Source organism: Diadema antillarum, unplaced genomic scaffold, assembly GCF_040938485.1.
Source record: "Diadema antillarum isolate AM-2024a unplaced genomic scaffold, OU_Dant_1.0 seq00000057_RagTag, whole genome shotgun sequence".
Classification (NCBI taxonomy): Eukaryota; Metazoa; Echinodermata; class Echinoidea; order Diadematoida; family Diadematidae; genus Diadema; species Diadema antillarum.
In genome coordinates, this window is record NW_027271163.1 from 478601 (window position 1) to 501382 (window position 22782).

Consider the following 22782-nt stretch of genomic DNA (forward strand, 5'->3'; position numbering starts at 1 on the left):
TGCAACAGTCAAAATTTTCAATTCAAACAGGAAGACATAGGCCTACATGAAATGTTCCTATATTTAAGAGTATACTAGCCTATATTAATAGCTTTCAAAAGAAAAAATGTTGTGAGTTGAATATTAATTGCATATTGTAAGTCATTCCCTCCCCCCCCCCCCCCATTAGTAGAGCCTATCGATGCCTTACATGCATAAAGTGCACCTTCGATGTTCCTCGTTTTCCACTTGTTTCTCCCCTTTATTCTCTTTTTGAGGAAATCCCTACAGGCATCTTTACCTAGTCTTGTTTTCAGACTTTCTTGACCCTAATGATGAGAATGGTGAACCACATCTGGCCTTCCTTACACTCATACATTGAAAAACAAGCTGTACAATGATTCTGCATGGTTTACAATGCAATCAAATGCACGGCATATTGTATTGGTGCCTACTTGCCAAGATATAGCAATTGTATACGACATGAAAGTAAATGAAATGCAATTTAAATAATAACAGTCACATGACTTGCATGTGATATTTTGTGAACATTACAACAACAACAACAACAAAAACATACATTTTTTGAAAGCATTTAGTACTAGAAAGATCACTCAAAGGATTAGTGAATGGCTCATAAAGCGACCGAAAGTATTCATGATTCACTCTCTCAATGTATGAATGATCATGACCTGTACCTGAACAAGCAATCATGACAGGATATAATCATTGTCTACAGGATATTGTCTTGACATCGATATGTTTACCTATGTCACATTATTACATCATATGGCACCATGACTGAATTGAACTCCAGGGAAGCTTACTTTAAAGGTATTGTTCACCTTTGGGAGCAGTGATTTTAAAAATGTTCAAGTTATCTCATTTAATGCATATGTGCAGGTCAGTTGTATCACAAAACATCCTACCACTGTAATGATTTCGGAATAAAGCCTAAAATGTGAGGAGATATTACTATTTTTCTCAAACAATCATAACTGCAGATGGTTTATTCTAGAAACAATGTTATGATAACTACTGTTAACATTTTGTATATTTAACAATACTTGAAATTGATTAAACTGATTTTTTTTTTTTTAAATTGCATTGGTTGTTTCTATCCATAACTCACATTTTAAAACTATTTTTAAGTGCAAAAGCTGGGTTTTTGTTTCATCTACAAATGGCAAAGAATGCCTTTAATAAAATACACTCACTTTTATATTGGATTAAAGGGGATGGCTAGTAACCGATCAGTGGGAATCAGTGGGAATGCTGAGGGATGATTGTTCCAATCCTTGTGGGATTCATTTAAGAGTACATTATATATCTACTGTTGTGTGAAAATTATTTGCTTCAGAACGGTCTCATATTCAAGTAATGTACAGACTAATGCCCCGTCACTGACCAGGCACACTAACCTGGAAACATTAAACTGCACATTACTTGAATATGAGACCATTCTGACTGAAGTAAATAATTTTCACACAACAATAGATATATAATGTACTCTTAAATTAATCCCACAAGGATTGGAACAATCATCCTCCAGCATTCCCACTGATTCCCACTGATCAGTTACTAGCCATCCCCTTTAAGCTTGGACTCTGTCTGAATGTCAGGCTAGACAGGCTCAAAACCAGAACTACACAGACAAGATGACGAGAAAAAGAGAGAGACAGAGAAAGTCAGAGCTTGAATATCCAATAAATACATGTGATTTAAGCTTCTGATTACCAGCTTCCCTGGGATACCAGTACATTCCAAATCTGGGGCATCATGAGGTAATTCATCTCACTTATTGACAGAATGATTGACGACTAGAGAATGGGTCGGAATTATTAAAGGACTCGATCCTCAGCCACCACTATCAATGTTGAGTGTTTTCCTCAGGGATAGGGAACGATGCATAATAAATGTACAGGGCATTCAGACGCAAAAAATTTATACTAGAACGGTATAGCCATACCAAAACGATATAGCCATGCGATGAATTTATACGTCTGAACGCTAACGAAACGAAGTATAACAAAACAAAGTAAAGCGAAACGACGGTCAGAGCATCGTTTCGAACTAGAACTCGATAACAAATGTGACCCGCTACAACAAAAAGGTCCCAAAGTCGCGCACGGTCGAAGCCGTGAAAATCGAGTTTGAAGTCAGAGCATTAAAATTGGTCAAAACTTACGATTTTCTGATTTTGATATATTATTGGAGTCTAACATGTCTTCTTTCATCTGTCGAAATTTTGAAGCAAAATAATCAAAGGAACGATTAAAAAATAGTGTTTTCTGAGCCATGTTTTTTGGCGTTTCAACGAAGCAGAAACTGGTTCGAAAATTTGGATTGAGCGCCACAGATAGGTTCCGCCCTTAACAACGACCAGAATGATCTCATTGGTCAGTTTGCTGCTTGCTGCTAACCGAAGCGTGAAGCTCACACACTGCCCAGTCGACTGGTGCGTGCGGGCGGGGTGCACTATGCTCAGCCGCTTCTCACATCCTGGTCACTGATTGGTTGGTGAGGACACCGCCGACGCTGATGTGCTTGAATGAACTCTTCGGGGGTTGCTAGGGCTTACCTTCTATTGTCCAGAGGTGAAAACTAACTTGCGTGTCCCTTGATCGCGATTGCGTCGAAAGGAAGACTTTTAGGGCGCTTTTCTCGAGAAACAGTGATTTTCCAGACGTCTCGACATGCTCTCTTTTAAACATCGATATCTCCGCAGCTGATTATTTTTATAAAATGTGTTATATATCAATTTAAAGCAGAAAGATTGGGGGATTATATCATGCAATTTTCAAATAATCGACCTCGCCCGACTTTAGGATCATTTTGTTGTAGCGGGTCACAAATCATCATTCCGTGTGCATCTGGACGTACATTGTATGGCGACCATAGAACGGTATAACCGGGCAAGGCTTAATGTGAGCGCGCACAAAAGGCGATCCCACAGCTGTCACTCATGACTATAACAGCATGCGCAGTGGGAAACTGTCCACATCTATACGTTTCCCAGAACGGTTGAAATTAGTGTATGAACGGTCTGTCAGCTATACGATGATTCTTTATACGTCGTTCCTTTATCGAGTTTTGGTATAAAATGGCATGCGTCTGAATAGGGGGTAAAAGACATAAAAATTCTACGAGTTGGAGAGTGTTAAGACATGAAATCCAAGCAAAAATGGCACAAAGAACCAACTCATAAAGTACATCTTTTCTGATCTCTCTTGACTATGTTCTACATGTACTGCAAGCACTCTCCATTACTTTATCAAAAAGAGGATTCTATCACAGTCCATCATTTTTGACAGATACTATAAAGCATCTCTTTACTCAGCACTATCATAACACAGCTGATTACTGGTAAAGTTCATTTTTGGGGTCATTGCCACATCAAAGGTAATTTCTACATTTCCTAAAATCATCTTTTACATCAGCCTTTGCACTGCAGGCTCTTCTATGGAAATGCAATAATGAATTTGATCCATTCATGGCCGCATAAACAGGAGAGTACATGTAGGTAATAATGTAAAGGTCATCCATTGTGTTTGATACTTCATATTACTAACCACAATCTTCTCTCTGTATATTTGATTTGTGTTTCTGGAGGCTCTGTGCACGACCTCATATATTTTTCAAATAACTTTCAGTGCTGGAATCAAGAATTGCTGCTAGATGATGCGAACCCCAGGGTGGGCAAGCATCAAACTTTGTTATGAATAGTGCCATTTGCATTGCATTCGAAATAACGTATCATATCAGGTTGCGATCAGGATTGCAACCCAAATTTCAAAATCTTTACAGCATTAACAGAAATAATGTGTTATTTCACAATATTTGGGTCGCAATCCAAATGGTACTACTTTGTGCGATATTTTGCAAAATGATGCAAAGTTGTATGGTGAGAATGGTGACTGCAAAAATGTCCAAATGTTATATCCCACATGGCATCACATGTACTACTCCTTGCTATTTCTACCAGCTGAGGCATGCCACAGTTATTGAATTGGCATTGTGACGTAGTAAGTATACAATTGATCATGCATGGTGTGCAGGTCAGCTCTTTGCAAATAACAGCAACCCAAGTTTCAAAATTTTTCTCACAGTTGGCATTTTCACATCAGCCCGATGTTTCGAAATAGCGCGCTATTTTCTGACTTGGGAAATTGGAAAATATCTCGAGCTTGGATTTTTATCGGGCTGATGTGAAAACGCCAAGTGAGAATGATGAATCCAAAAGACTCAGCCATGATTACGACCCAAATTTTGAAAGCAGAAGAGCACACCTCCCACCGATTCATCACCTATGGAACGAAATCTGCCACTGGCACTGCAGTTCACATTGCCCTGCAATAAGCCTTGTACTGTACACTTCATGATGTAGCAGTGATCTGGGCAAGGAGCATACCATTCCAGAGAACTTGTTAATTGCTGAGCTGGTAATCACTACAAATGCCGCCAGATGTGTGTGTGTGTGAAGATGATACTCCTTGGGGAGCTGCTATCCCAGTGTCAACATGGTGCCTACGTGTATCTCTTCTTGCCCCCTTATTCCAGCAGTTACACTAATTCTCCAAATGTGTCACCCAGGAATATGAGATAATGACAATGTCCTCACACATACATGTAGGCCTATAAATCTGAATCACTGCAGAAGCCCATTATTTGAAATTCTAACCCTTGTCGTTATTCACTAAAAAAGAAAGAAGAATTAGACCACTTTCTTTCATGTGTAATGCAGTGTATTTTTTTTTAATGATTACGAGCATCCTCACAGTTCCTAAGTGGACAATTCCACTGGTATGTTTACATACACTTGTAATGTTTTCCACACCAGTAGACAGATGAACTTGTTTACTCAAAGCACAGAAATTCACATTGTGCTGCAAAGTCTGCAAATCCCATGACATATGAGTGGAAGACAAGAGGATCGCTCTTTCATTGCCATGGCAACAGAGGACCACAAAACCATTAGGCCTACAGTTTCAAGATGAGGGGGAGGGTGCTTGCACACACACAACGGTACTTGACAACAGGCATTTTAATCTTCCAATGATTATACAGCTTGAGATGAGTTACAATGTAACACATGCCATGTACTCCTTGATGAATTACACACATTGAAAACAGCTTTGCCATTCCACCATGACTGGCAACGAGTATATGTCACTATCTTTGAGAGTGAACCTGCACACTACATCTCATCAATTTCTTTGTCACTTACATTGTACACTGTACACTGTACCATGATTATTCTTCCTGGATAGAGTAATTTATTTGATTTACATTTATTCTGTGCTACTTGTGGCTTGATAACTGTTACATTAACAGGTTGAGGACGAGTCCCGAGTATGCTCGGGCAGGTGTCTATGAGAAATGTGTGTTGTCTAGCAAAATCAGTCCGACCTCAACGGGTTAATAAATAAATAAAATCAAAGAAGACAGATACATACACAACAGTGCAGTACTGCTTTACCCCCCCCCCCCCCCCCAAAAAAAAAAAAAAAAAACCAAACATATATCATTACATTAAAAGAAAAGCTGCAGTTGTAGGATTGCGTTAATCAACTCACTTCTGGCCAAAATTTAGGTTTGCAAACAACTTAAAAGGGAATTTTGGGCAGTTGATGAATGCAAAGTTGTCTGGATTCATGGGGTTAGAAATGTGTATGGGAAAATTGTGATTCAAAATTTGTTTGAGCCAGAAATGGGTTTCTGTGGAGTTGATAGATCTATACAAAGTCGTTTTGAAACACGTTAAAAGTCTACCTGCCCACACTAACCACTGCCAACTACACATCTCAGCCCCTTGGGTCAGACTGTGCAATGGAGCTGTGCAGTGATGAGGCCTCCCAATCAATCACGACAGACTTGATAAATGCAACAACTCGAGAAACGCGATCCGAATTGCATTTGCAAATGCGTTTTGATAGTGGGTAGGGCCTACTGAATCTCATTTCAAACATGAGAAAGTTGATAAAAAGTTGTTAATGCAGCCTTAGTCTCTTATGAAATTGAGAAGCAGGGCTGGAAACTGAACTTTACTGATTACCACTTTCCTCATACCATCCCCCTTTTCAGACGCATGCCATTCTATACCAAAACTCGATAACGAAACGAGGTATAAAGAATCCTTGTATAGCCGAAAGACTGTTCAGACACTGATTTGACTGTTCTGGTAAACGTCGTATAGATGTGTAGTTTCTCACTGCGCATGCTGTTATAGTCATGAGTGACAGCTGTGGGGTCTCCTATCGCGTGCGGTCCCATTAAGCCCCGCCCAGTTATACCGTTTATGGTCACCGTACGTTCAGACGCACAGGGAATGCTGATTCGTTATCGAGTTCAAGTTCGCAACGATGCTCTGACTGTCGTTTCGCTATACGTCATTTCGTTATACGTTGTTTCGTTAGTCACCGTTCAGACGTATAAATTCATCGTATAGCAATACCGTTTTGGTATACAAGCGTAGCTATACCGTTCTAGTATAAATTTTTTGCGTCTGAATGCCCTGATAGTGGTACTTTTTCAGAGAAATGTAGACAAGTGATTGCAGAGTGCTGCAACATAATATGTATACTACGTAGAACTTTGTCAGTTGGCATTTAGTTTCCACTGCTGTTTCACTGCTGAAGACATAGGCATATTTGATGATCTTGCTCCACACTATTCAGTGGCAGATCCAGAGGGGGGCGCACCGGGCGCGCGCCCCCTCTTGTTCTTGGTTAAAACAAAAGATATAAAAAGAAAAAATGACATGAAACCCGGAAGTAGCACCAGAAATAATTAATGCACCCCCCCCCCTTTTACAGAATTCCTGGATCCGCCCCTGCTATTAAAAGGAAATCAGTAATGAAGGAAATAACATTTTGAGAAGCATTCAATAAAACCTTTTGTGTGTATGTGTACAGACAGAATAAATTAACACATACATTGTAGCTTTGTTGAATTTCATTTGAAGCCATCTTCACAGATATCACTGAATGATAAAGAACTTTAAAAAAAAGTGTGGAATTTTGTTTCAAACATCATCACTACTGTCAACCTGTAAAGATGTCTAAATCTATTGTGCTTGACAATTACAACACTGGTGAATACAAACTGCAAACTGATACAAACTAAGTCTTAATGTCTGCACATGAAATACAAAGTTCATCGCCGAAGGGTGACAACTACAAGTGTACACGATGTGTCTGATCAGGGAGGTGAGATCACCTCCCTGGTCTGATCGATTCCTACATACAATGTACCAGCGGTAGTTGAACATCACACAAGTTGGGGTGCATGAAATGGCTTCGTCTCTCTCTCTCACTTGAATGGGTAAGAGCTTCTCCTGCAGCAGTTAGAAATCAGATTACAACATTGACCCCTCACAAAGGTTAACAAACTTCCTTGTTGCTTGGTAAGATGTTTGGAGGGGTGAGGGATGTAGTGTGGGGGGGGGGGGGCAAGTAAGGGGTTGACAGGCACTGTGTATTTGCCTCTGCACCTCTGACATTTGCGTGTCTCCAGCTGCATTCCACTGAGTTGGTGTTGGCCCTGAAGAGTCTGGGTCCCTGTCTGTGCGTCCATGGTCACTTCCCTTGGGGAGGGGTCACCCATTGTCTTCCTAGCTGTATAATGTGGCTGCACTACAAATGCCACAACAGTCCAAACAAGAAAGCATAGTCGTGTAGAATGTGCTGTAATCAGTGGTCAATTATGCATTATGACCACTAGTGAAAGAAACCATGGTATTACAGTTGCCATGCACTAACACACTGACCACCAAATCATCAAACAATGCTCTTACCTGTAGTTAACCAGAAATTTTACCATGCATGAAATTGTTGCTAATTTCGCAAGTAGCTAAGATTTATGAAATTAAAATGCACAAAAAAGTTCTTATCTCAATACCATTTAACATGCAGTGAATGCCAGTGGCAATTTGTGAAAATTTCAAGGAGCACAACAAGACGTCGGCTCCAATGAAAAAACTTTATACACTGTACCCGGTACCAAGAATATTTCTGGCTTTATACATGTACTAACCCCTTTCAAGAAAACATCATGTACAACATTGTACTCCAGCATTGAATGAATATATTCTTAAAACTATCGTAGCTATAGCTACATTGTCCAATGAATGGTTCACAACCAACAGGCCCCTGAAAATCTCATAAAATAAAAATCTGAACAAAATCAGAATCTAGAAATACAATATTTGGTCCCAAAACCATACAAGAAGATACTTTCCCTTTTCCCATTTATGTGTATAGTACAACGTACCCCTAGAAAATTGCAGTTACAGTGTGCATTGATATCTGAAAACGATTTCCTTTGTCAATACAAGACAAAATACACTGTAAGGTAATGTTTTGATTTTCTAAGACTGACCAACAGATACAATGGAAATATTTCTTACAACTATCTTGATAATATACACAAAATGTATACCTAGACTTATATTAATTAACACACTGAGCTGCTAATGGTATGTATTGTGTGACTGATCACTGTAGACAGGTCTGTAACTGGTTACCATGATTTACAGGTGCATGTTGTGAAATTGCATGTTTTTAAAATCAATAATAAATCAACTGTTACTCATCCTCAAAAGAGTGGCCATTATACAATCAATTTAAGATATTAGTAATATAAGCTTTCACGAAGCAAAGAATATTGGCTAGTCTCATGATCCATACACCCATAAAAAAGCAACAAAAAAGAAAAACACACTCACATGATACCGTCAGCTGAGAGCCAAAAGGCTGTTAGTGCAATTTTGGGAGGTATTGAGTAGGCCTAATTACAGTAGGTGATCCGAGTATCCTCTCGGATCACCTATTGTATCTGTACGGATTCTTTCTTCTTCTTTCTTTATTTCTCCCCAAAAGTTGTGCAGAGGTTAGCTCAGAAAGTACTCTGCCTATCAAGTTCAAACTTATACCATGTATGTATCGTGTCCCAAAGACGGCAATCGAACTAAAATCAAAGTGATCAGTCGACCATGACGTCACTATGACGTCATTATATGAAAACACATTCTCAATCATATCTCATTAATGGAATGAAGTTTTTCAATGAAATTTACGTCACATATATTTCAAGTTATGCGCATTCTACTCATATTCTCAAAATTCACATTTTCTCTTGGTACGTGCGCTTACGCGCGCGTTGAAATATTTGTATGCTCAAATCGAGCTCAAATTTTTTTTGCACACGTTTCAGACCATTTGGAGCATTTTTTGAAAAATTGAAAAAATCGGACGGACGCGTACGCGCGCGCGCATATACGCACGCACAGCTCATATGCAATAGAAATTTTAAGTTTTTTCACACGGATCGGATGTCCACAATGTCAAGGAATATTTCTATCAAGTTTCAAGTCGATCTGACTCAATATGACGTCATACGGGCCCGTCAAATTCAAAATTCCGCGCGTGCGTCAATGGGGATACACTGTGCAACTATGCCAAAAAACCGCCAATTTTAAATCGGATTTTACTCGTCAGGATGGACGGTGACCCCCCATTTTCTTGACATATTCTGAAAGCTGATGAGTTGTACATGTCATTTCATGGGTTGGCGATACTGAAAAAATGATTAAAAGATATCAAATTTCTTAATAAAGTAAACAAAGTAAATTTTCCAAATGACGTCATCAAATTTCAAATTCACTCGAGCGTATCTCACTTAAATTTCGCCAATTTTCACCCAGATTTCAGTATGTTGTAGCTTATGAAATGTTCTTTCATCAATGTAATAACAACATTTTGATTGGATAACGTCATCACCTCGTAAAAATGGATTGAAAGTATCCTTGTAAAATTTGACCAGTTTACGTGTTATCTCTATGGGAGAGCAGTTTTTCTGGCAGTGAAAATTGACATGACTCTCTTTTTCGAGCACTAGCTCACCTATGCTTCGGTGAATTTCTCCCAGATTTTAGTATGTTGTAGCTGAGACTTTGGGCTATCGTAAGTGTGACCTCCATTTTTTCATACAACGTTGGTATCACATCGAAAAACTTGGTTGAAAAATTGCATGTGGCTTCGATGCAGCGTCATTTTGCTTAATACACAGGGCCTATGGAGCATGAAATAGGTCATTGCATAGCGCATCCGACTCGTAATCCTAAGGTCCCTGGTTCGATGCTCACCCCTGCCAGTTTTTTTTTTTTTGAACACTTTTTTTTCTTTTTTTTTTCTTTAGTTAGTCTTAATCTCCTTTCCTAACTTTATCTTTTCTGATTTTTTCATGCTTCTCCTTCAAATTTCTATAAAAATAACATAATTTTTTCTTTATTTTTCTTTCTTTCTACTACTTTCTGTGCAATAGATGAACAACAACAATGGCTATTAATCCCATATTTTGCACATGTTTTGTTCATGTCACGTACATTATTTCATAAAATAACAATTACTTGATCGGACACCATCTTGGGTATGTAAATTAGGGTCAAAGGTCATAAATGTTTTATCCTGTATCTTGGTGAATACATGTCCTATCTCTCCCATATTTTGCACACGCAAAGACCATGTTACAAGAATCATTTCACAAAATAACCACTTTTTGCTCAGATGCCATCATGTCTGTGCAAAGTGGGGTCAAAGGTCATATATTCTTCTTTCTGTATCTTCATTATGACGTGTTATCTCTATGGGAGTGCAGTTTTTCTGCGAATGAAGCTATGACAATCTTTTTCGAGCAATAGCTCACTTATGCTTCGGTGAATTTCTCCCAGATCTTAATATGTTGTAGCTGAGACATTGGGCTATTGTATTTTACCCTTCGTTTTTTTCATACGATGTCGGGATCACGTTAAAAAACGTGGTTGAATTTAAAGCTTATCTTCAATGTATTGACATGTTTCTTTTCTTTCTGCAACTTTCTTTGCAATAACTCAAGAAAAACAGCGTCTATCACCCTCAAATTTTGCACATGTTTAGTTCATGTCACGTACATTATTTCATAAAATAACAACTTCTTGATCAGACACCATCTTGGGTATGTAAATTAGGGTCAAAGGTCATAAATGTTTCATTCTGTATCTTAGTGAATACATGTCCTGTCTCTTCCATATTTTGCACACGCAAAGACCATGTTACAAGAATCATTTTACAAAATAACCACATTTTGCTTAGATGCCATCCTGGCTGTGCAAAGTGAGGTCAGTGGTCAAATATACTTCATTCTGTCTCTTTATTATGACGTGTTATACGGAATATGGTACCAAAGATGGCAGATCTGACTCGCTTTTCTAAATGAGATTCCGAATATCACACGGCGAATGTCCCTAAACACAGATGAAACCTGTATGGTCATGCCTAAATTATATATTTGTTGCTGTATCTTCGTTATCTAGTGTATACAGAATTTGGAACCAAAGATGACAGATTTGACTCCCTTTTCTAAATGAGAATCCAAACATCACACAACCAATGTCTCTAAACACAGATGAAACCTGTATGGTGTTGCCTATTGCGATCAGACCTCGAATCATTGATTAAAAAAAAAATCGGATCACCTTAATTTGTCAGTGATGACAAATTACAATCTCTAGTTGGTATTGTATTGCAGAGCTCAATCTCCTCTACATTATGATGTCAATCTTAGATTATTTCATTTTCAGTAAAATGTTAGAAATCAAAACGAGGGCACTATCTTACCCAATATTTGGAACGATGCTTATTAAGTTAACTCTATCCACTTTTGATTAATAAACTTTTTATTTCATGATAATTGACTCAATCGGCTCAATCAGATTGTTTCATTTTTATTTACAGGTTCAAATCTTAGAACATGGGTAGTGCTCTTCTGGTTCTCGGCTGATAATACATTGTAAAGTACAGTAGTAGATTAGGCCCTACACCATTTTATTGTATGCAGACTTGGGAAGTAATGTCATCATTGCCTATCTATGTGATTGTGATTATTTATACTGATTTTATATGAAAACATGGAAAACTATGTGAATGATTTTCACTTATCAACTTGAACACAAAGTGGCAATTTTTCTTTAAAGATTCCCCACACAGGCCTATAATGTAATACACATGAACAGAGGGATTGAAACAGATTCATTATGTAATTTGGAAGTGGACAACACATTTCTATACATTTCTATAAAAATGTGGACGTCACCATCTAGCAAAACCCGGAAGTGGCCTTCACTTCAACAGCCCAATTGCTCGGTTGCAAGTCTATGAATTAATAATGCCGACAGATTGGTCTCAAATTAACGCTTGTGTGCAGGTACCTTGTTAGCAATCAAGTAATAAAGAACTCTAATGGTACATTGTTCGTCTGGCTTAAAGACTGCTCGGGGCATTAAAAGGAGTTGGTCATCAGATATCATGGTTCTTTGATTGAATCAGTCTTGTTTCGCTGCCAACTGCGATACATTTGAAAACCACAACTAGGGCAGGCCCGAGTCTCTATGATACAATCAGTAACAACTCACCATACCAATCAGCGAATATTGGTAATGGTCACCTCCACTCCTTCTTAAGCCCCATGTTTATGTTTATAGCTGTATTCGCTATGGGGAATATGAGCAAAGCGCAAACACGATCAAGATGTTGGGCCTACATACTGTGCTGTTATTTTTCGATGGTTTAATTTGTGCAAATTTCGTGAATCACTGTAGGACTATGAATTTAACAACACATGAAAATGTTGCCATACACAAGGAAAATGACGCACTTACAGTGTATGATAGCCTTGGTGGCAAATCGCAAAAACAACACCTTGTAAAAACGTCTGTGACCTCCTCATTCGCGAAAATACAATGTATCTGTAGGTGAAAATAACAGCTTATAAAGCATTCAGTAGGCCCATTTACACTTGCTTGGAAAAATCGTGATTTTTCTAAAATCGCGACATTTGGGTGTAAGTTGCTAAGCAACTACACCCAAACGCCCTCGAAACATTGCCAAAAAAATCGCCAGCCGGAGTGCGATTTTTTGAAACATCGCGAAGTTTGAGGCGAAGTTAGCGAGTGTAAACCCAAGCTGCAGAAATATCGCGATTTTTCATCACGTGACTCTCGGTATCGGATTGCACCGGGAGTTTACGCGCGCTCCCGATCCCTCTTTGGACGTGTAGAGAGCACGTCGGTCACTGGCCAGAGTACTAGTACACGGTATAGACAGCTGTGTACAGCCACAGGTCTAAACGGCCGATCCTCGGTCGGCTCGTGGTCTCTCACCTCCCCCTCCCTGATGAAACTACAAATAACTGTAGTACACTGTACATGAAAACTACTACTGGTAGCAAACCTGAAGTTCTCCAACCACGTATCATCACCCCATGACAACTTAACAAAATAATGTCCTCCAAGAAATGCGTTGATTCAGATTGTGGGAGTGCCCTTACGCTCTCGATATACGTTGTTTGTGGAATACAGGACTCAGGAGTACGTAACAAGTGTAAGTTCTTGCTGTCGCCTGATAAAATACCAGTCCTAACTTCCAAGTCTAACTTCCCACTTTCGTCATATCGGCGAAATTTCATGATCCTCCTGAATGCTGCTGTATATAAAAGTTTTACACACCTACTACGTATGTGATCTAATATAGCAAGCTATATAGTTTTACCGTAAGTAAACAGTCTCAAGAAGCACAAATTTATGTGTGCATTGTACGGTACTGATAAAAAGCCCTGGCTCAACGTTCCAACCAGCCAGCTGTGATCAAAATATACTGCACTGCAGTGAAAACGAACAGAATAGCGCGCGCTTCCCTGACAAGTTCTGTGGCTTCCACTCAGCTACCGTGTTGAAAACAGGTAAATTACGCATGCGCACTACCGACCAAAAAATCGCAATGTTTCGTGAAGCTCAAACTTCGCGTGCTTTTGTGCAAGTGTAAACGGTGGAACCAAAATATCGCGATTTTAAAAATTGTGATGTTAGTAAGTGTAAATGCGGCTCTAGTGTGGGATCCAGCCGAGCAAACTTCGGACCAAATTTGGGCAGTCAAAAATTGCAGTAAATCAGAAATCTAAATTTGGGCAGTCAAGAACTGCAGTAAATCATTCATTATTCCCAAAGTAATCCTACAGTAAGTGTGAAGAAGCTTTAGAATGAATAATGGCCATCGTTTTAACATTCACTACTGACAGTCTTTAAAGGGTGTGTACAGTTCTGGTCGAGGTGTAGATTTAGCTTTTAACATTTTGCGAGATATTCAGAAACCACTCTATGAGATGTCAAAGAGCAAGCAGTTCTAAGGGGTATCAAAAGTTTATTCGATGAAAATCGGTTTTGAAATGGTTGAGATATCCAAAAACAAGGTGAAACAAAGAGATCCTAATAAAGTTGTGGCATGTCGTCTTTTATTATTAGCACTTTTTTGATATCTCAGCCATTTGAAAAACAATTTTCATCAAATAAACGTTGAATCCTTCTTAAAATTACATGCTCTTTCATATTTCATAAGAGGCTTTTCATTATCTCACTTCGGAATGTTCAAAACATGAATCCCTACCTCAACCAGTACTGTACAGTCCCTTTAAGGTAGTAATCAGTAATCTACATAATACAAGATATGTATCACAAAATTTGATTAAGCATTACACTTTGTCTGCAGATTTAAAAGTTGCTTGCTCATGATTTTACTATTCACAGATAATCACTGTGAATATTCCCACTTTGACAGGTGTTAAGAAACATGTCCTCTATCAAACCCACAGTACATTCACCGTAAATAAATCACTGTGAGTGTGATGTATAGATACTATGCAATGTAACTTCTAAAAATTCACCCAGCTGAAGCAGGACTAACACTATTAAAAAAAAAAACACACAGGTAAATACAGGAGAGCACCAGAAAAAAAAATGGATCAGGCACTCCTGAGTACAAGGAGTGCCTACAATACAGAATATTCCATAAACTGCACTCTTCTAAAGAGATGGCCTTGTATTGTCTGGTCAAAATTTATTACTCTGTGCACATTATGCAGTTTGAGTTCTGATTCAAATCTTTAAAAAGTACAAGTGCAATGTACTTGCTTTATAATACTCTGGCAAGTGGATAAATGCTATTCATTCCAATATCAATTTGACTGAAATAAAGAATTCAAAAAAGCAGTATCAACCTTGAAATCAGAATGACAGACGTAAGTTTCAACAAAATCAGCCATGATATTTGAAAGAATATAGTGTCCAATTTATGGTCTGATGGGATTTTGTCTTCTGGTGTAGAAACATTGATGCTGCTTTACTGCAGTATTAGACAGTAGGCCTACATGAAATAATCAATATCAATACCTGACAATACATAGGTCTATTCTGTTTTAATTGCACACAAAACTTTAGTCTTTGTTGATGAGACATTGAAACATAATCATCAATGAATTGATTTTGCACTGAAATGTTAGAGAATGCAGAAATAAAACAAAAGCAAACTATTAATGGAACTCTTGAAATTCTTGTTTGATTGCACTCCACATTTTGTATCAAAGTTAACTTGAAAATGGAATGGGTGGCATGTACAACGTAACTTTTAATATGCCACAAGATTAAGCACTGAATAAAACAATTTACGTACATGGTACTTTGGGGTGGTACATAGGTAACATCGTACAGTTTCATACAAATGTACAGGATCTGCATATAATAGCATTTTTTTTAAATTATATGTGGCACAAGTGTGTAGGCCTATATGGGAGGAAATACGAATTCAAAACTGAAAGTACATGTATGACAATGAGCTAATATGCTTTTGCCCAGCAATGTCTGACATCAGCAAAACAACTCAACCAGACAGAATTTCAATTTGTTCTTTCAGTATCATGCCTTGGCAAGTAGGCCCATTCAGCAGACCTTTATGTACAATGTAAAGTTTGAATACATTTTCATGCATTTTTGTTTTTGCTTTTGTTTTGTTTTTGTTTTGTTTTTTTGCACACACTCCCAAATCATATTAACACATGTACATTGTTGTACTATCTATTATACGTATGTACATGATGATGGAATAGTGAAGGTGAAACTGAACAAGTGGTATCAGCATAAGGGAGGAGGAAAGGAGCAGAGAGACCCTTCCCTCTCTCTCTCTCTCTCTACTGAAAGTGATGTAGTCCACTGCCTGGACTGCCTTCTAAGTGTGTACTAAATTGCAATTTACATAATACACGCAAGTATCGTTGCTGAGGGTAAGATTTGTGGGGATATCGTGTTACATGGGATAGCGCAATCAGTGAGCCTCGCGTGCAGTGAGAGTTGCAAAAAGCAGCCAGAATCTGGACTACAAGTGATGCTCCTGGTTCCTTACAGTCCCTCCTCCTATGCCCCCATCTTTAGATGATGACTCATATGACATACATTTGACAATGGCCCCTTTTCTTTGTGGGCAAACTGTCTGAAGAAAAAAAAAAGCAAAAGTGCTTCTAGGGTGCCCTTACTGACTCCTTGAACCTACTCCAGCATTCCCCACATCTCTCTAGAGGGTCATATTCATACACTATAGTTGGTAATGATTGTGCTTTTCCTGAAGCTTTGTGAGCACAAACCTTGTTGGGGGGAGGGAGATAATCATGTTAGCCTACAACTTCAACTTTTTCATATATTTATAAATACAGCAACAGGATTACATAAAAGTATAAATTGTGCATAAAACATGCATGAAACTAGTGTGCATGAAACTTATTGTTATGAAGATTCACAGATGAGATGCATTGTAAAAGTTTCTTCGAGGAGCATGGTATTCAAACTACATTGTAAGGACTTGAATAGACGGACTGTAAGCAGGTGTTGATGCTGTACTAATCCACCGTCTGCACTGACGGAGATTTTCCAGCTCACAAGTTTTTCCCCAAAATAATCACTGACCAGTTTCTGTCCTTTCATCTGGTCACAGTAGATGACCAGCTCCCAAGCAGTGTATGTCCCCTTCAGGAAAAATATTTGACCCCTAGCCTCCAGACGAAGCCATAAAGACAGTTCTCTGCAAATGCCACATTAGGCCTAGAAGCCTGCACAGTCACAGAATAATAGGTACACCTGCTAAGGGTGTTCACAACATTGGCAAGTGGTGCCCAGCTGATGTAGCAATCATAGAAGTGAATGAAGAACAGTTTTTCCTATTAACACACATTCAGGTAGACAAGAATCATACAGGTGGGAGCGCAGCAACCAGCAAAACACTTGATTGTGCTTCAAAAACCAAGAAGAGCATTTTCAATAGGAAAAATTACAGTTTGTATTTTATCTGCTGCATGAGAATAATTCATTTGGGTCATATCAAAAGATTTTATAACCCGCAGCAGATTTGCCTGTCAAATTTGTATTATGTCAAGAAAAACCACAAAAAGTGCAAATAGTCATGAAAGGTTAAGGCACTCCAAAATGTCTATGTACTGTAAAAGATCAGTTTGACAATGGACTCATAGAGCAATTCATTTCTATAGCACAGAGAAACTAGAAGTAAAGAAGTGTAATACCATGAGTGGAAGTGATATTTCAAGTTGGTATTTTATGACACTGAGATACAGCTTAGTACAAGAGAGGTACAGGGGAAACACATAGGGCCTATTATCAAAACTTCAATTGTCTTTTATTAAAATTGTACATTGTAGCTTAACAAAAGTGACATGATACTTATTTCACTAGGCAAGTAACGGGATGGCATACCCCATATCATTTGACTGCATGTCCAATTCTGCTAACATTACTAATCAATTCTATGATTTTATAGTCAATAACCTATTCCATTGAAATGCAAGAACCTATAATTATGGAATCATGATACAAGAAAATGGGAACAAGCAATATTGATATTGCACAATTTCAGGGCTGCCAACATTGGAAACTAGTTAAGAGTGAGACTCCCACAGGCCAATGCTATAATTAAGGAGTCAAAATGAGTGAGATCAATAGAAATGCATGCAAATGAAATAAAGTTTTAGGGTGAGAAAGGACCAAAATGAGTGAGTCTCACTCTCAATGAGTAAGAGTTGGCAGCCCTGCAATTTGTCCTGACAGTTACAGGCTATCATTTTATATTAATACACAAAAAGCAGAAATATACCCACTGGTATAGGGAGAGAAAACAATTTGTCCTGTTGACTAAAATACGAAATTTAGTAATGAACAAATGAATACTGCACATTATATTTTCAAATTCTCCTTTGACTCAGATGGGTACACCACTCATAGAATTAAATACATGTTGGCGGGCAGTAACTGTGATGCAAATGTCTATTGTGACAGGGCTTGGACACACATCACACACACACACACACACACACACACACACACACACACACACACACAGAGGGCAGTGGATTAAAGCAACATGCACCTCTGATAGGGCACTTGAGACTAGAGGGTGGGTGTACTTGTGTGCAGTGCGCCTTGTGTTTGCTTCTGTGGCAAGAGTAAACACCATCCATTGAAGCGCATGGCTAGTTCCATTGCTACACCAACACACGGCCTCTCTTGCTCTATATCCAGCAGGGTAAATATCATTTGAATGATTGATTTCTACTACCACTGTACGATTCGAAGAAGGTGATGGGCAATTCCGCGGTTAGTAACGTTACATTTGTCCGGAGTAATTCCGCAGGTCATTTCACCCTTTTGTAATTGACAAAATGTCACATGACTTCTGGAGTACTTAAATGTATTCATCTTTTACCCTTTAGCAAAACTTTGAGGAAAAAATTTCAAAGGAACCCACTGTAATTTGCATTTAAGTGAATTTCAGCGTCCCCAGTCCCACATGTACATTTTCAATGATGGTTTTAGATCTCGCAAAATCAATAAATATGAAAAATAAAATCTACTGAATTTGAAAGACCTTAATGATTGGTGAACATCCATGGCATTAGTTGAAACCTAAATTAAAGAGTATGATAAAGAGGCACATTTCTTTTATCCATGTCATGTCCACCAACTGCGGAATTGCCCTGATACATAATATCAGAGCATATCCCGTAACATCTAGGTACATCTGCAAAAGTTGAAGATTTGTGATTTATCCTGTCAAAGCATGAAACACAGTTCAGTCAAGTCTTGGTGACTTTCCAACTTCTGTAAATTAACACTGATCACTTTGACACTGTAAATGCTATGTAATTGTATTCAAAATCTGCAAACACATACAAAGCATACACGTAGGCCCTATATAACTTTTCACAGCCCTGTCGCTGTGCAGAAGTGCTTCGAGTGGCGTCTGGTCGGGCTAACACGTTCATAAACAACCTGTGACAAGATCAAATTTATCTCAGGACAGCAACTGACACAAAAATCAAATGCAACAACCCCATACCCTTAGAGATTTTCACAATGTGAGATAGTTTTGAGTAAAAGCTGGGAAACAGAAGTGTCAAAAAAAAAAAATGTAAATTTCAACAGTAAATTAGTAAAGTACTGGGGAAAGAGTTCCTTCTGTACCCCCCCCCCCCCCATAAAATTGAAAGAAAAAACAACAAATTTAAACAAACACAAAACAGTAGGTAGGTCTAGTGTTTATAATGGATTAGAATCTACACCTCCCAAAAACATTACGAGCAATTTCAAGAGATGACATACCATACAACGTGAATAACGAGGAAAATCGTTGACGGAATGACTAAATCATCGCTGCCCACCGACCAGCGGCGACCCAGTGCTATCAAACCCGGCATCTCCGCCGGCAGGATTTGGTCCTGGCGCGAGGTGTGCTTAGAAACAAACTGGTATCCCAGTCCAGGACGCCAAAAATCTCGGTATATCCTTAATGGTATGCCTCTTCCACTCGTTCACTATCCACTTTGTTTCCCAACATGAGCTCCATTACACTCTGTATTTCAGATTGATTCAGATAGATCCTTTCGAACAAGAAATCGCGGCGGATGTCAGCCACAGCCAGTTGCTCAACAAACACTCGTGGTGTAGCACGGGCTATCCGCTAGGTAAGCTAGCTAGCATAGCTGTATGCACTACCACCGTGTACGCGTACGGAAAGAGCAATCACACACCCCCGGCCCCACGACAAAAAATCGCTTGGTATACATGGGCGCAACAGGATTAGCTCAGCTGCCCTCAGACAAGATCTAGATGGCGTAATGCGAGATGAAGCTACCGATCAGGGAGGGTCTCTTCCCACCTCCCTGTACCGATGGACCACAAGTTGATGCTGGAGGGGGCTAGGTTGGTGATACACCTGCCCTGTTACGGGAAGCTTTGTGGCTCGTTTAGTATTCATCGATTTGAATAACCTTGATGATGGGGCACTGGGATATAACTCTTGGTTTGCGACTTGGTTACCACGTTTTACAACTTTAAACAGTTTAGTTACCCAACGATGTCATGATGAAGCGTGAGATGCCAAGGTCAGGGAGCACATAGGCCTTACAGGAGCCATAGCGTTTTTTATCTGTAAGTCGGGCGGTCTGGTTAAAAATAATATAATATTTTGGCTTATTCTACAATATCCTAGAATGGAAAAAAAAAAAGAAAGGACATTGCCTCAAAATGTGACTTTTACTACAATTGGCTGGCTGAACAAAATCCTAAAAAAAAACAGGTGCAGACTATCAGCTCGTCGCGTCTCCAAGTGGTGGCGCTGTTCTGTTTTTATCTGGGGATGCCGCTGCTTTCATGATGCAACGTACAATCTGTGCACAGCGTGAAGTAAGCCAATGCTAAAAATTCACCTGGTTTTGCCTTGCATAATAGTAGCCCAACTTTTGCAGTTTAGCGGGCTGAGTACAAATTACAGACAGCGAGGTAATTGGTTCTAATAATCATTTTATTCTTTCTTATATCATCGTTGGCTTTATTATTATAATCATTAATTGATATTATCATTGAAATTGTTATAGTTATCTGTCGCCGCTGTCAATAGCCCACTCTGTAAAATTATTATCATTTTCATCATCACTATCAACCGCATGAAGGACTTGTCATATTATTAAGAGATAAAAGCAATATTCAACAGCGCCATCATTTAAAATTCAAATTGAAGATAATCATGTGTGGTCTCAAAGTGCGTGCATTGATCGATAGCTTGTGACATATTAATTAGGAACAGCCCTTTCCACGGCCTCTGTTTATACTTAGATGGAACAGTCCGTGTGTTCCACTCCCCGCTAGTTATGCATGGCCGGCGCAGCATACAAAGGAATACATAAGGTGTCATCACTTTGGGCCTCCACACTTTTTTTAACCCGGAAGTATGGCGGCGGTAAGGTTATGTTTTTTTCTCTGAAGACCTTTTTTTTTTTTGCCTGTCAGCTGAAGAAACCCGAAGTGGACGGGTAGAGATGAGCTGAGGACCTTTTTTTTTTTTGCTTGTCAGCTGAAGAAACCCGGAAGTGGACGGGTAGAGATGAGCTGAGGACCTTTTTTTTTTTGCTTGTCAGCTGAAGAAACCCGGAAGTGGACGGGTAGAGATGAGCTGAGGACCTTTTTTTGTTTGCTTGTCAGCTGAAAAAACCCGGAAGTGGACGGGGAGAAGAGATGAGCTTTTTTTTTTTTTTTTTTTTTTTTTTTTTGCTTGTTAGCTCATGAAACCCGGAAGTGGGCCCCAACACTTTTGAAAACACTGCGCCGGCCCTGTTATGAAAGTTGGATCTCTCCTCGGTGGTCGAAATTGGGTATCAATATCAATATTATTGGGTTTGATATCAACAGTATATTCACCATTCTTATGAGACCAGCAGAAGTCATGACTTTCATTTGTTCAAGTTGAAATTAACTCCACTTTTACTCAAAGATATGTCAGATTCAGCTTTTCTGTCGTCTGGAACTCATTACCAAATAACATTATAGATCATGTCAAACCTTAAGAGTGTTCTAAAAATTCTCAAAAGGTCGTTGTTACTGAATTATTGAATTATTCATGAAAAGTTGATCCCCCTTATTTGCATGGAAATATCTTTGTATTTCGTGTGTGTGTGTGTGTGTGTGTTTATGTGCTTCCTCATTAATCTGATTTGTTATAATAATATGCCAGTAAAATACCTCATTAGAAGGTTCAAGAGAACTTACCTCCTCACAAGGGTTCTAAAGCTTTCCTCCAAGGTCTCTTTTTTTCATTTCACATTTAATTTTACCAAAGGCTGTATTCCTCAGTTAAATATCTAAGTGCATTATTCTCTTAATTTGTTTTGTCCATTATGTTATGCATTCTTATTGATTATTGTATGCTTTGTATTTATGTACGTATGCATGGCACGTTTGTTTTTATGTTAGAAATGAATAAACGAACTGAATGAATGAATGAATGAATGAATGAATGAATGAATGAATGACACTGAAAATGTTGTTGTGATTACCACAGCAAATGCTCGGAAAATTATTTCTGATTCATCCTTTATCGATCAGTTCCCCATGGAACTTCTTTCATTTAATTTTTTGATGCTTTGTGTTGCATAGTGTGAAATAAGAAGACATTTTGAATAAATATAGTTATTTTGGACTTATCTTTGCGCTCGGGTTCACAGACGTAATGTAGGGCCTACATGCACACTGTTAAATGCAAATTTAAAACAGTAACAAAGGTTCACTGAGGAGCGGAGGAGTCTCGGCCTAGAAAGGGCTATATTTGTGATAACAAATATTTATAGGGCAAGGATCTATAGTATCACAGGCTATAGTCTATATTACAACTTCGTTCCACCATATATCTTATTATCCCGAGGCGTTCCAGGCTGAGAATCAGCTAGAACGGCAAAATCAGTAAAGAAGGAGGGGGGGGGGGGGAACCAAAGAAAGAGGAAACAGAAATATGATCTTATTGTTGCGTTGCGTTATCACCGTCTCAAAAAGAGGACAACGCCCCGGGAACCACCAGTCCCGAAATAGCCTCTGATAAACAATCAAAAAGA

At 38.8% G+C, this 22782-nt stretch overlaps 1 protein-coding gene across 1 annotated transcript in view; it reads right to left on the bottom strand.

Annotated features, from left to right (window-relative positions):
* Positions 1–19837, bottom strand: part of LOC139725722 (diacylglycerol lipase-alpha-like) — a 116563-nt gene extending 96726 nt beyond the window's left edge. Inside the window, exon 1 of the mRNA XM_071636806.1 lies at positions 19502–19837. Coding sequence (XP_071492907.1) covers positions 19502–19596 — 95 coding nt within the window. The 5' untranslated portion in view covers positions 19597–19837. The remainder of the gene's footprint in view (positions 1–19501) is intronic.
* Positions 19838–22782: the final 2945 nt, after the last annotated feature.